The sequence below is a fragment of the Mercenaria mercenaria genome, chromosome 15 (assembly GCF_021730395.1).
Source record: "Mercenaria mercenaria strain notata chromosome 15, MADL_Memer_1, whole genome shotgun sequence".
NCBI lineage: Eukaryota > Metazoa > Mollusca > Bivalvia > Venerida > Veneridae > Mercenaria > Mercenaria mercenaria.
The window spans coordinates 53764961-53781309 of NC_069375.1; the positions used below are offsets into that span (position 1 = coordinate 53764961).

Consider the following 16349-nt stretch of genomic DNA (forward strand, 5'->3'; position numbering starts at 1 on the left):
AAATTATGCATGTGGTCCAAATTTGAAGGCTGTAGCTACAGAAATGTGAAAGTAGGTCACTAGGTCAAAATCAAGGTCAACTCATGTCAAGGTTCATCTTGCCACTCAAAAATAATACATGTGGTCCAAGTTTGAATGTATGTAGTTACTGACAAGACATTTTAAAAGCTTTTCCCTATATAAGTCTATATGAACCATGTGACCCCGGGGCGGGGCCATATTTAACCCTAGGAGGATAATTTGAACAAACTTGGTAGAGAACCACTAGATGATGCTACATTACAAGTATCAAAGCCCTAGGCTTTGTGGTTTGGACAAGAAGATTTTCAAAGTTTTTCCCTATATAAGTCTATGTAAACCATATGACCCCCAGGGCGGGCCATATTTGACCCTAGGGTATAATTTGAACAATCTTAGTTGAAGACCACTAGATGAAGTCACATACAAAATATCAAAGCCCTAGGCCCTGTGGTTTTGGACAAGAGTTATTCAAAGTTTTTCCCTATATAATCTATATAAACCATGTGACCCCCAGGGCGGGGCCATATTTGACCCCAGAGAAATAATTTGAATCATCTTGGTAGAGGACCACTAGATGATGCTTCATACCAAATATCAAAGCCCTAGGCTCTGTGGTTTTGGACAAGAAGGTTTTCAAAGTTTTTCCCTATATAAATCTATATAAATTATAGAAATAAACAAAGGGCCATAACTCACTCAAAAATTGTTGAACCAGTCTGATTTTCATGGGGACACAACTAGGGTACCAATACATCATTCTGACAAAGTTTGGTCAAAATCCCCCCAGTAGTTTCTGAGGAGATGCGATAACGAGAAATTGTTAACGGACGGACGGACGGACGGACGGACGGAATGACGGACGGACGGACCACGGACGCAGAGTGATTTTAATAGCCCACCATCATCATGATGGTGGGCTAAAAATCAACATGGTGTTAACAATTTTGGTAGAGGTAAAAGAAACAGTTATTTCATGGTACATATCTATGCTTGCAAACTAGCAAAATGAAGTGATATTTAGCAAGATTTTCTACTTGCACTGTTTTTTGTTTGACAAAAAAAGGGCCCTAGATCGCTCACCAGAGTTCCACAATTCAACTATAATTCAATGTGGTTGTGATGATTAAAACTATTTTGGTACAGGACCACCCAAGGTAAGATTGCATGAAACTATTTTGAAACTGAATACTTTCAAACAAGGTAAGTTTTCAATTATATATTTATAAATCCAACACATAGCAGCAATGGCTGTTACTGACTGGGACTGAGCCCTCCTTGGTAGCAAATCACGAAAGGAACATACAAAGAAATTATATGAAGATTTACTGCATGAATCTGACTGCAAGTTGGCATGTTACCTGTCAAACAATATCAACTATATATCCTGAGAATTTTATTAAAAAGAATTAAAAGTTATGATTACCTATCAAAATTTCAAAGTTTCATGTACACATATCAAGAGGTTAAAAGAGAAGTTGTTTAAAAGTTTTTCTATCTTTAGCTCTTGACACCATTAAATGCAGTCAAGGTAAACCAATTGAACAAATCTGAGAATTATCCCTTTCTAAGATACTATTGACCAAGTTTGGTGGAAATGTGGAAATGCATGACGTGGTTCTTGTTAAGGCGTAAAAAAAAAAATTGTTCGTTTCTGGTATCCCGACCTACCCTAAATTTTTGGCCCAACCCTAAATGTTTTTATTGCTTTGGAGAAATTTTTTTCAACTTTTTGTCAAAAAGTTGCAAAACTGCACTTTTTCTGCTTTAAACATGGTCAGTGATGTTAGAAATCAACTTACTGATGCTCTAAAGGTATAATCCCCTTATTTGTATTCATTTTTTGACACAAAAATAATTTCCGAAAAGTCCCACTTAATAAAAAAAATTTCCAAAAAAAAAAAATATTTTCCGACCTACCTACCCTAATTTTTCTGAGCCTGTTACCGGAAACAAAGAATTTTTTTTTAGGCCTACGTAGTCATTTTAAGGTTTTTCTATTTTGAGTTCTGGTGGCTATCAAAAGCAGTCAAGCAAAACCATCTGAACAATTTGTGAAAAGTCTGTAACATGATGCTTCTGACAAAGTCTGGTAAACATCCATCAAGCGAGTTGCTTCAATACTTTTCTATTTTTAGCTTTTGTGGCAAATAAGTGCAGTTAAGTGGAATCTTTTGAAAAAAGTCGAGATAGATCCATGTTTTTGTCTCTAAGTTTGGTGAACATCCATCAAGTGGTTTACAAAAGGTTGAACTATTTATAATTCTGTGGGCCATTAAGTGCAGTTTTTATAGAACCATTTGAAGAAATATGAGTAAAGTTAATCCCAGAAAGCTACAGACCAACTCAGTGAAAATCAATTGAGAAGAAATTGTTTAAAATCTTTCTTCTATTTTTAGCTCTTTTGACCAATCGGTACAGTTAAGTGGAACCATCTGAACAAGTCTGAAAAAGTCCAAGTTTAGTGAAGATTCATCCTGTGGTACAAGAGAAGAAGTTGTTTAAAGGTTATTCTATTTCAACTCTTGCAGCCCCTAGGTGCAGTCAAGTTCCAGGATGCTACAGACCAAGTTCCGTGTGTGTCTGACCAGTAGTTTCAGAAGGAAAGTGAAGTTTAAGTAAAATGTTTGCATAGATGAACATACTGACAATGGACAATGACGGATGACAGACATAGGGTGCTCACAAACACTATTAATTCTGAGCATTTAGAAGGATATTACAAACTGAGTTTTGTGACAATCTTTCAAGTTATTCATGAGAAGTCATTCAAAGGTTTTCCTTTTTTTCAGCTTTACCTGCCTTTTCTAGATGCCAAGCAGAACCATTTGATAGAATCAGAGAATTACCTAGTATAAATTATCAACAGTAATAATACCATGTCTACCTTTGAATTAATTTGTTTGAAAATTGAAAATCATGTTTAGCATTTTTGATTGAGCAATAACTTATATATATGAAGTAGATTTTGTTTGAAGCACATCAGAATCTATGCATACCATGTCCAGATCACTAAATAGTCCTACACCTTTTCAGATTAAATATTGCCTTTCATCGTGAGACAATAAAGAATGAACTAGATTTTTGTAAAATTGAGGTACTCAAGTATCAAGTTTTCAAACATAAAACCATGATTTTTCAGGTACCATCAGTCTCTGTATGTACAATCAACATTTGGTCATTCCACTGTGTAGAAATATACAAACCTATATATAGGATGGTGTACAATCAACAGTTTACTATCATCATACCACTGTGGCAGTCTCTGGAAGAAAAACAGCAAACAGCAATTATTACCATGGTATCTATAGATCTTGATAAAGTACGTCTTCTCTACAAACTGGGAATTAATAATCTTAGTAATCTGTGTCACAGAGCAAGACAGCCTTTTGTAAACAAAGAAAAACAGTTATGCTACCCCTACATTCCTAAAAAAACACAGAAGCTCTTTCCTAACACCACTGTGCCTCCCAAAAGTTGCAGTTTCAGATTAAAATCATTTCTATAAATATCTTTGCTAGGAGCACATAATAAAGATAAGAAAATGTACAGACAAATTGGACTTGTACATTTTGGAGACAGTATATGGAGACGGTATATTGATCTTTTACACTATTAAATTAACGCATAAACATTTGTTACATGCCAGCACCAATACAAATGTGACAGGACATGCCACACTATTCCATTAACACTGAAACAAGATTACCCAGTTGGGAGAAAAAATGTCTTGGAAATTATCGAATTTTCTTGAAGGAGACAGAAAGTTTTCGCTCTTAGCTGATCCTCAGTAAAAGGGTACTCTTAAACTTGCTCTTATTTTTCACCATCCCTTCGTAAAATAAAGTAAATATGATAAATAGGAATTGTCGGCATGGACTGACTCGAGAACATTTTTTAAAAATCTCAGAACTTCTTACAGACAGAGCTACTAGATGCCTATCACATCAATGATAGTACCAGATACACTTTCTCCCTGCATGATAATGAAAATTTAATGGAAATCTACGAAATTCAAATTTCCGTTGCAAAAAGTGATCTACTTTCGGTCCTGATATATCAGTTGCAAATCATTGAGTAATGGCAAAAATCAAAGATAAAAGAAAAACAACTTTTTAAGAGAAGATGTAAAGAGAACGATCAGTTAGACAAACAGATCTTAAGAAAATGACAAGAATCTACATCTAACAGACTCATTTCATATAATTTTAAGAATTTGATATATGAGTTTATGCTGTCTTCATTTAAAACAAACAACAATTGATGATAACCTAAGCTGTTCAACAGAATTGAAGTTTTAACCTTGTATCAGGCCAAGTTTTCTGAAAATCCTTCAAGTGCTTAATGAAGGTTTGTCTATTTTTAGCTTCGGTAGCCCCTAAATGCAATCAAATGGAACCATGTGAACAAACTTGAAAAAGGTCCATCAAAGGTTACATGGTGCATACACAAGAAGTAGTCCTCTGAAGATTTTTCTTTATTTGTCTGTTTGTTTTGGGTTTAATGTTGTTTTTTCTCAACAGTATTTCACTTATGTAATGGTGGGCAGTCAACCTAACCAGTGTTTCTCGATTCTGTTACAGTACAAACCTGTTCTCCGCAAGTAACTGCCAACTTCCCCATATGAATCAGAGGTGGTGGACAAATGATGTCAGACACAATGTCTTTTATCAAATCGTCAAAGAGAACATATGCCCCGCTCGGGGATCGAACTTGCGACCCCGAGATCTGTAGGTCTGGCTCTCCTTATTGAGCTAAGCGGGTGAAGGTTTTTCTATTTTAAGCTTTTGCAGCTCCCAGAAAAATGCAGTCAAGTGGAACCAGTGGGAGAAATTTAAGAAATGCAGCTCAAAGGGTGCTACTGACCAAGTTTGGTCCCTAATGGTTTAGGTGAGAGCATCTGCAAAAATATGCAATATTCTGGAATAATGGCATATAGCCCCATAACTTGTTTGGTGTAGAAAATAGGATTACCAGCACCAGCATATACACACATTACCAGCACCAGCATATAAGCTATCTTGTGTTTCATAAAACCTCTCAGGGCAGCAATCAGTCAGGAAACCTAGTGACAGTAGAATCCATTTAACAATGATTAAGAGAAAACAATCAGCTTTGATAAGAATGCAATCCTCTAAGGGATTAATTACCACAAACAGTTGATTGATTAATGAAATCAGTTAAAAGCTTCAATCACAGTTCCATTTTAATTAAATTATGTAAATATCCTCCCAGAGTAACAGATATTTCTCTCACAGCTGGATTGTGGAAGAAAACAACTGTAGACAAAATACACACAACCTGCATTCTGTAAGTAAATCAATCTAACACTGAGCTACAAAGAAAATGTTACCATATGCAGTTTCACATAAAAGAATTATATATAATGTCAGAAACGTTAACACAGATAACTAAACTAAGGCTATCTAAAAGAATATAGCAAACACCCCTTGCCCTATGGGAATATAGCAGATACCCCTTGCCCTCTGGTAATATAGCAGATACTCCTTGCCCTCCAGGAATATAGCAGATACCCCTTGCTATCCAAGAATATAGAAGATACCCCATGCCCTCTAAGAATATAGCAGACACCCCTTGCCCTCTGAGAATATAGCAGATACCCCTTGCCCTCCAGGAATATAGCAGATACCCCTTGCCCTCTGAGAATACAGAAGATACTCCATGCCCTCTAAGAATATAGCAGATACCCCTTGCCCTTTGAAAATAAGGCAGATACCCTTGCCTTCTGAGAATATAGCAGATACGCTTTGCCCTCTGAGAATATAGCAGATACCCTTGCCCTCTGAGAATATAGCAGATACCCTTGCCCTCTGAGAATATAGCAGAAACCCCTTGCCCTCTGAAAGTATAGCAGATACCCATTGCCCTCTGAGAATATAGCAAATACCCCTTGCCCTCTGAGAATATAGCAGATACCCCTTGCCTTCTGAGAATATAGCAGATATCCCTTGCCTTCTGAGAATATAGCAGATACCCCTTGCCCTCCAGGAATATAGCAGATACCCCTTGCCATCCAAGAATATAGCAGATACCCCTTGCCCTCTGAGAATACAGAAGATACCCCATGCCCACTAAGAATATAGCAGATACCCCTTGCCCTCTGAAAATATAGCAGATACCCTTGCCTTCTGAGAATATAGCAGATACCCCTTGCCCTCTGAGAATATAGCAGATACCCTTGGCCTCTGAGAATAAAGCAGATACCCCTTGCCCTCTAAGAATATAGCAGATACCCTTGCCCTCTGAGAATATAGCAGAAACCCCTTGCCCTCTGAAAGTATAGCAGATACCCATTGCCCTCTGAGAATATAGCAGATACCACTTGCCCTCTGAGAATATAGCAGATACCCTTGCCCTCTGAGAATTTAGCAGATACCCCTTGCCTTCTGAGAATATAGCAGATACCCTTGCTCTCAGAGAATATAGCAGATACCCCTTGCCCTCTGAAAGTACAGCAGATACATATTGCCATCTGAGAATATAGCAGATACCCGATGCCCTCCAAGAATATAGCAGATATCCTTGCCCTCTGAGAATATAGCAGATACACCTTGCCCTCAGAGAATAAAGCAGACACCCCTTTCCCTCCAAGAATATAGCAGATATCTCTTGCCATCCAAGAATATAGCAGATGCCACTTTCCCTCCAAGAATATAGCAGATACCCTTGCCCTCAGAGAATATAGTAGATACCCTTGCTCTCTGAGAATATTGCAGACACCCCTTGTCCTCCAAGAATATAGCAGATACCCTTGCTCTTTAAGATTATAGCAGATACCCCCTGCCCTCTGAGAATATAGCAGATACCTTTCGCTCTCTGAGAATATAGTAGATACCCCTTTCCCTCCAAGAATATAGCAGATACCCTTGCCCTCTGAGAATATAGCAGATATCACTTGCCCTTGAAGAATATAGCAGATACCCCCTGCCCTCTGAGAATATAGCAGAAATCCTTGCCCTCTGAGAATATAGTAGATACCCCTTGCCCTCTGAGAATATAGCAGATACCCCTTGCCCTCTGAAAGTATAGCAAATATCCCTTGCCCTCCAAGAATATAGCAGATACCCCTTGCCCTCTGAGAATATAGCAGATACCCATTGCCATCTGAGAATAAAGCAGATATCCCTTGCCCTCCAAGAATATAGCAGATACCCCTTGCCCTCTGAGAATATAGCAGATACCCCTTGCCCTCTGAGAATATAGCAGATACCCTTGCCCTCTGAGAATATAGCAGAAACCCCTTGCCCTCTGAAAGTATAGCAGATACCCATTGCCCTCCAAGAATATAGCAGATACCCTTGCCCTCTGAGAATATAGCAGATACCGCTGCCCTCTGAAAGTACAGCAGATATCCCTTGCCCTCCAAGAATATAGCAGATACCCCTTGCCCTCTGAAAATATAGCAGATACCCCTTGCCCTCTGAAAGTATAGCAGATATCCCTTGCCCTCCAAGAATATAGCAGATACCCCTTGCCCTCTGAGAATACAGCAGATACCCATTGCCATCTGAGAATATAGCAGATACCCCTTGCCCTCTGAGAATATAGCAGATACCCCTTGCTTGCCCTCTGAGAATATAGCAGATACCCCTTTCCCTCTGGGAATATAGCAGATACTCCTTGCACTCCAGGAATATAGCAGATACCCCTTGCCATCCAAGAATATAGAAGATACCCTATGCCCTCTAAGAATATAGCAGACACCCCTTGCCCTCTGAGAATATAGCAGATACCCCTTGCCCTCCAGGAATATAGCAGATACCCCTTGCCCTCTGAGAATACAGAAGATACTCCATGCCCTCTAAGAATATAGCAGATACCCCTTGCCCTCTGAAAATATGGCAGATACCCTTGCCTTCTGAGAATATAGCAGATACGCTTTGCCCTCTGAGAATATAGCAGATACCCTTGCCCTCTGAGAATATAGCAGATACCCTTGCCCTCTGAGAATATAGCAGAAACCCCTTGCCCTCTGAAAGTATAGCAGATACCCATTGCCCTCTGAGAATATAGCAAATACCCCTTGCCCTCTGAGAATATAGCAGATACCCTTGCCTTCTGAGAATATAGCAGATATCCCTTGCCTTCTGAGAATATAGCAGATACCCCTTGCCCTCCAGGAATATAGCAGATACCCCTTGCCATCCAAGAAAATAGCAGATACCCCTTGCCCTCTGAGAATACAGAAGATACCCCATGCCCACTAAGAATATAGCAGATACCCCTTGCCCTCTGAAAATATAGCAGATACCCTTGCCTTCTGAGAATATAGCAGATACCCCTTGCCCTCTGAGAATATAGCAGATACCCTTGGCCTCTGAGAATAAAGCAGATACCCCTTGCCCTCTGAGAATATAGCAGATACCCCTGCCCTCTGAGAATATAGCAGAAACCCCTTGCCCTCTGAAAGTATAGCAGATACCCATTGCCCTCTGAGAATATAGCAGATACCACTTGCCCTCTGAGAATATAGCAGATACCCTTGCCCTCTGAGAATTTAGCAGATACCCCTTGCCTTCTGAGAATATATCAGATACCCTTGCCCTCAGAGAATATAGCAGATACCCCTTGCCCTCTGAAAGTACAGCAGATACATATTGCTATCTGAGAATATAGCAGATACCCGATGCCCTCCAAGAATATAGCAGATATCCTTGCCCTCTGAGAATATAGCAGATACACCTTGCCCTCAGAGAATAAAGCAGATACCCCTTTCCCTCTAAGAATATAGCAGATATCTCTTGCCATCCAAGAATATAGCAGATACCACTTTCCCTCCAAGAATATAGCAGATACCCTTGCCCTCAGAGAATATAGCAGATACCCTTGCTCTCTGAGAATATTGCAGACACCCCTTGTCCTCCAAGAATATAGCAGATACCCTTGCTCTTTAAGATTATAGCAGATACCCCCTGCCCTCTGAGAATATAGCAGATACCTTTCGCTCTCTGCGAATATAGTAGATACCCCTTTCCCTCCAAGAATATAGCAGATACCCTTGCCCTCTGAGAATATAGCAGATACCACTTGCCCTTGAAGAATATAGCAGATACCCCCTGCCCTCTGAGAATATAGCAGAAATCCTTGCCCTCTGAGAATATAGTAGATACCCCTTGCCCTCTGAAAATATAGCAGATACCCCTTGCCCTCTGAAAGTATAGCAAATATCCCTTGCCCTCCAAGAATATAGCAGATACCCCTTGCCCTCTGAGAATACAGCAGATATCCATTGCCATCTGAGAATAAAGCAGATATCCCTTGCCCTCCAAGAATATAGCAGATACCCCTTGCCCTCTGAGAATATAGCAGATACCCCTTGCCCTCTGAGAATATAGCAGATACCCTTGCCCTCTGAGAATATAGCAGAAACCCCTTGCCCTCTGAAAGTATAGCAGATACCCCTTGCTCTCTGAGAATATAGCAGATACCACTTGCCCTTCAAGAATATAGCAGATACCCCTTGCTCTCTGAGAATATAGCAGATACCTCTTGCCCTCCAAGAATATAGCAGATACCCCTTGCCCTCTGAAAATATAGCAGATACCCCTTGCCCTCCAAGAATATAGCAGATACCCTTGCCCTCTGAGAATATAGCAGATACCCCTTGCCCTCTAAAAGTATAGCAGATATCCCTTGCCCTCCAAGAATATAGCAGATACCCCTTGCCCTCTGAGAATATAGCAGATACCCATTGCCATCTGAGAATATAGCAGATACCCCTTGCCCTCTGAGAATATAGCAGATACCCCTTGCTTGCCCTCTGAGAATATAGCAGATACCCCTTTCCCTCTGAGAATATATCAGATACCACTTGCCCTCTGGGAATACAGCAGATACCCTTGCCCACTGAGAATATAGCAGATACCCTTGCCCTCTGAGAATATAGCAGATATCCCTTGCCCTCTGAAAGTATAGCAGATATCCCTTGCCCTCCAAGAATGTAGCAGATACCCCTTACCTTCTGAGAATATAGCAGATACCCATTGCCATCTGAGAATATAGCAGATAGCCCTTGCCCTCCAAGAATATAGCAGATACCCTTGCCCTCTAGGAATATAGCAGATACCCCTTGCCCTTGAAGAATATAGCAGATACCCCTTGCCCTCTGAGAACATAGCAGATACCCCTTGCCCTTGAAGAATATAGCAGATACCCCTTGCCCTCTGAGAATATAGCAGATACCCCTTGCCATCCAAGAATATAGCAGATACTCCTTTCCCACCAAGAATATAGCAGATACCCCTTTCCCTCTGAAACTATAGCAGATACCCCTTTCCCTTCAAGAATATAGCAGACACACCTTGTCCTCCAAGAATATAGCAGATACACTTGCCCTCTGAGAATATAGCAGATACCCTTGCCCTCCAAGAATATAGCAGATACCCTTGCCCTCTGAGAATATAGCAGATACCGCTGCCCTCTGAAAGTATAGCAGATATCCCTTGCCCTCCAAGAATATAGCAGATACTCCTTGCCCTCTGAAAATATAGCAGATACCCCTTGCCCTCCAAGAATATAGCAGATATCCTTGCCCTCTGAGAATATAGCAGATACCCCTTGCCCTCTGAAAGTATAGCAGATATCCCTTGCCCTCCAAGAATATAGCAGATACCCCTTGCCCTCTGAGAATATAGCAGATACCCATTGCCATCTGAGAATATAGCAGATACCCCTTGCCCTCTGAGAATATAGCAGAAACCCCTTGCTTGTCATATGAGAATATAGCAGATACCCCTTTCCCTCTGAGAATATATCAGATACCACTTGCCCTCTGGGAAAACAGCAGATACCCTTGCCCACTGAGAATATAGCAGATACCCTTGCCCTCTGAGAATATAGCAGATATCCCTTGCCCTCTGAAAGTATAGCAGATATCCCTTGCCCTCCAAGAATGTAGCAGATACCCCTTACCTTCTGAGAATATAGCAGATACCCATTGCCATCTGAGAATATAGCAGATAGCCCTTGCCCTCCAAGAATATAGCAGATACCCTTGCCCTCCAGGAATATAGCAGATACCCCTTGCCCTTGAAGAATATGGCAGATACCCCTTGCCCTCTGAGAACATAGCAGATACCCCTTGCCCTTGAAGAATATAGCAGATACCCCTTGCCCTCTGAGAATATAGCAGATACCCCTTTCGCTCCAAGAATATAGCAGATACTCCTTTCCCACCAAGAATATAGCAGATACCCCTTTCCCTCTGAAACTATAGCAGATACCCCTTTCCCTTCAAGAATATAGCAGACACACCTTGTCCTTCAAAAATATAGCAGATACACTTGCCCTCTGAGAATATAGCAGATACCCTTGCCCTCCAAGAATATAGCAGATACCCCTTGCCCTCTGAAACTACAGCAGATACCCTTGGCCTCAGAGAATATAGCAGATACCCTTGCCCTCCAAGAATATAGCAGACACACCTTGTCCTCCAAGAATATAGCAGATACCCAAGCTCTCTGAGAATATAGCAGATACCCCTTGCCCTCTGAGAATATATCAGATATCCCTTGCCCTCTGAGAATATAGCAGATACCCCTTGCCCACTGAGAATATAGCAGATATCCCTTGCCATCTGAGAATATAGCAGATACCCCTTGCCATCTGAGAATGTAGCAGATACCCCTTGCCCTCTGAGAATATAGCAGATACCCATTGCTCTCTGAGATTATAGCAGATACCCCATTGCCCTCTGAGAATACAGCCGATACCACTCGCTCTCTGAGAATATAGCAGATACCCCTTGCCCTTCAAGAATATAGCAGATACCCCTTGCTCTCTGAGAATATAGTAGATACCATTTGCCCTCTGAGAATATAGCAGATACCCCTTGCCCTCTGAGAATATAGCAGATACCCCTTGCCCTTCAAGAATATAGCAGATACCACTTGCCCTTCAAGAATATAGCAGATACCCCTTGCTCTCTGAGAATATAGCAGATACCCCTTGCCCTTCAAGAATATAGCAGATACCCCTTGCTCTCTGAGAATATAGTAGATACCACTTGCCCTCTGAGAATATAGCAGATACCACTTGCCCTCTGAGAATATAGCAGATACCCCTTGCCCTCTGAGAATATAGCAGATACCCCTTGCCCTTCAAGAATATAGCAGATACCCCTTGCTCTCTGAGAATATAGTAGATACCACTTGCCCTCTGAGAATACAGCAGATACCACTTGCCCTTCAAGAATATAGCAGATACCCCTTGCTCTCTGAGAATATAGCAGATACCACTTGCCCTTCAAGAATATAGCAGATACCCCTTGCTCTCTGAGAATATAGCAGATACCACTTGCCCTCTGAGAATATAGCAGATACCCCTTGCCCTCTGAGAATATAGCAGATACCCCTTGCCCTCTGAGAATATAGCAGATACCCCTTGCCCTCTGAGAATATAGCAGATACCCCTTGCCCTCTGAGAATATAGCAGATACCCCTTGCCCTGTGAGAATATAGCAGATACCCCTTTCCCTCTGAGAATATATCAGATACCCCTTGCCCTCTGGGAATACAGCAGATACCTTTGCCCACTGAGAATATAGCTGATATCCCTAGCCCTCTGAGAATATAGCAGATACTCTACTAGAATATAGCAGATAGCCCTTGCCCTATTAGAATATAGCATTTACCCCTAGCCCTTTTAGAATATAGCAGACAGCCCAAGCCCTCCTTGAATATAGCAGATAGTCCTTGCCCTATTAGAATATAGCATTTACCCCTAGCCCTCTTAGAATATAGCAGACAGCCCAAGCCCTCCTTGAATATAGCAGATACCCCTAGCCTTTGTAGAATATAGTGGATATCCCTTGCCCTCAAAGAAATATATAGCAGATACCTCTACCCCTCGTAGAATATAGCAGATATCCTTTGCCATCTAAGAATATAGCAGACAACAGTAACCCTCCGAGAATATAGCAGATACCAGTTGCTCCACACACCCTGAGAATTTATCAAATACCCCCAGCCCTTAAGACAAAAAAGCAGGTACCTATATCTCTGTGAGAATATAGAAGATATGCCTACCTCTGACCTAAACCAAATACCTATAAGTCAAAAGATATCCTGCGACCAGAAGTTATACAGACCAGAAATTGTTATGGATGTATGTGTGACCACTCTGTCTAACAAGAGGACCATGATGGTCCTGAATCGCTCACCTCTTCCCACATGATCTAGTTTTGAGTATGACGTCATTTTTTCTATTATTTGACATAGTGACCTAGTTTTTGAGCTCATGTGACCCAGTTTTGAACTTGACCTAGATATTATCAAGATAAAAATTCTGACCAATTTTCATGAAGATCCATTGAAAAATATGGTCTCTAGAGAGGTCACAAGGTTTTTCTATTATTTGACCTATTGACCTAGTTTTTTAAGGCACGTGACCCTGTTTCAAACTTGACCTAGATATTATCAAGGTGAACATTCTGACCAATTTTCATGAAGATCCATTCAAGGGTATGGCTTCCAGAGAGGTCACAAGGTTTTTGTATTTCAAGACCTACTGACCTAGTTTTTGATCGCATTTGACCCAGTTTCGAACTTGACCTAGATATCATCAAGATAAACATTCAGACCAACTTTCATACAGATCCCATGAAAAATATGGCCTCTAGAGAGGTCACAACGTTTTTTCATTATTTGACCTACTGACTTACTTTTTGATGGCATGTGACCCACTTTCGAACTTGACTTAGATATCATCAAGGTGAACATTCTGACCAATTTTTATGGAGATCCATTCACAAGTATGGCCTCTAGAGAGGTCACAAGGTTTTTCTATTTTTAGACCTAATGACCTAGTTTTTGACCACACATGACCCTGTTTCGAATCTGACCTAGATATCATCAAAATGAACATTCAGTCCAACTTTCATGAAGATCCATTGAAAAATATGGCCTTTAGAGAGGTCACAAGGTTTTTCTATTATTTGACCTACTGACCTAGTTTTTGATGGTACGTGACCCACTTTCAAACTTGACCTAGATATAATCAAGATGAACATTCAGACCAACTTTCATACAGATCCCATGGAAAATATGGCCTCTAGTTAGGTCACAAGGTTTTTCTAATTATTTGACCTACTGACCTAGTTTTTGATGGCACGTGATCCACTTTCAAACTAGACTAAGATATCATCAAGGTGAACATTCTGACAAATTTTCATGAAGATTTCATGAAATATATGGCCTCTAGAGAGGTCACAAGGTTTTTCTATTTTTAGACCTACTGACCTAGTTTTTGATGGCACGTGACCCAGTTTCGAACTTGACCTAGATATCATCAAGATGAACATTCAGACCAACTTTCACACAGATCCCATGAAAAATATGGCCTTTAGAGAGGTCACAAGGTTTTTTTATTATCTGACCTACTGACCTAGTTTTTGAAGGCACGTGACCCAGTTTCGAACTTGACCTAGATATCATCAAGGTGAATGTTCTGACCAATTTTCATGAAGATCTTGTGAAATATATGGCCTCTAGAAAGGTCACAAGGTTTTTCTATTTTCGGACCTACTGACCTAGTTTTTGACGGCACGTGACCCAGTTTCGAACTTGACCTAGATATCATCAAGATGAACATTCAGACCAACTTTCATACAGATCCCATGAAAAATATGGCCTTTAGACAGGTCAAAATGTTTTTCTATTATTTGACCTACTGACCTTGTTTTTGATGGCACGTGACCCAGTTTCGAACCTGACCTAGATATCATCAAGGTGAACGTTCTGACAAACTTTCATGAAGATCTTGCGAAATATATGGCCTCTAGAGAGGTCACAAGGTTTTTCTATTTTTAGACCTACTGACCTAGTTTTTGACCGCACGTGACCCAGTTTCTAACTTGACCTAGATATCATCAAGATGAACATTCTGACCAATTTTCATGAAGATCCATTGAAAATTATGGCCTCTAGAGAGGTCACAAGGTATTTCTATTTTTAGACCTACTGACCTAGTTTTTGACGGCACGTGACCCAGTTTCGAACTTGACCTAGATATCATCAAGATGAACATTCTGACCAACTTTCATAAAGATCCCATGAAAAATGTGACCTCTAGAGTGGTCACAAGCAAAAGTTTACGGATGCACGCACGGACGCACTGACGGACGGACGGACGACGGACACCGCGCGATCACAAAAGCTCACCTTGTCACTTTGTGACAGGTGAGCTAAAAAGTAACTTACGGGTGAATAGTGTGCTTGTGTTTATCATACCATTACGCTTTAATGTAGGAAATATTACTCCATTCTACATGTTTTACAAGTAGATCAATGATAACTGTATTTCTTAATTTTGAAAGTTATTGTTTTTAGCAAAAATTAACTATATTTTCCTTTCATGTATAACATAACTTTTAGCTCAACTGGTCACTTTCCTTGACTATTGAAATACTTTACTACAGCTGTCATAAATGTGATTCATGCCTTCCCCTGGACTTCGTTGACATATAGAGCAAAACAACACAAGACCTTAATCCAGGAAATTGAAGAGCAATTAAAAAAAATTCCCTTATGCACCACTAGGTATTAATACTGATTATTGCTGAAAACTTGAATAAATTATATGAAATATAATGAATGAGGAATTCAGGTCACAAGCATTTCTCTATATATCATACAGAGTGTCAGCTATAATGCAAAAACGGCGTTCCATAAATGCGATAAGCCAATTGCATATCGGTAAAAAGTCACGTGAAATCACCCAGTCTCCATGTGCTACTCTACTTATTGCATTCCAATATACCTGTGGTCTCCAGGCCGCAGTTAATACACATATAACAAGCCTGCGATGCTAGAGTTACTCACCTTCTTTTTCTTGCTGATGGACACCTTGACGCCTTCCACTGACACTGTAAGATCAACTTTCTTCTTTTTAATTCCCTTTGCTTTAAACTCATACTGTAATATACAAAACCTATCGTTACAAGATAAATAAAGGAAACTGAAAGAGTAAAAACAGTTTTTTATTTGAACATTTTAGGGGGTACGGGGTTGGATAGGAGGTGGAAGTGGGGTTAAATCCCACATAAAACTACAACTGCATGACATCAAATGCTGAACAATTTTCCTATAGAGTTTTCTGACTCCAAGTGAAATACTTTTTGAGATATGGGTGACACAAGCTTTTAGACCCTCTAGACACTTTAGATACAAATTTAGACAGACGGACAAAAGGACATGGGGCGAGGTTGGTGGGTGGGCAAGGTGTGGGGTATTCCTGCAGAATCATGTCTTATTTTATTCTTACAATCAAAGATAATATTTTTCTATTTTTGTTATCTGGTTTTGGGGTACACT

General features: G+C 40.4%; 1 protein-coding gene across 4 annotated transcripts in view; it reads right to left on the minus strand.

Annotated features, from left to right (window-relative positions):
• Positions 1-16349, minus strand: part of LOC123554828 (carboxyl-terminal PDZ ligand of neuronal nitric oxide synthase protein-like) — a 106913-nt gene that overhangs the window by 49516 nt on the left and 41048 nt on the right. For all 4 annotated transcript variants that reach the window (XR_008367465.1, XM_045345188.2, XM_045345204.2 and 1 more), the window contains exons 4-5: positions 15858-15950; positions 3225-3283 (exon numbers count right to left, since the gene is read on the minus strand). Coding sequence is in view for 3 of the 4 variants with exons in the window: in XM_045345188.2 (XP_045201123.1) it covers positions 3225-3283; positions 15858-15950 (152 nt within the window). In the remaining variant the exon portion in view is untranslated. The remainder of the gene's footprint in view (positions 1-3224; positions 3284-15857; positions 15951-16349) is intronic.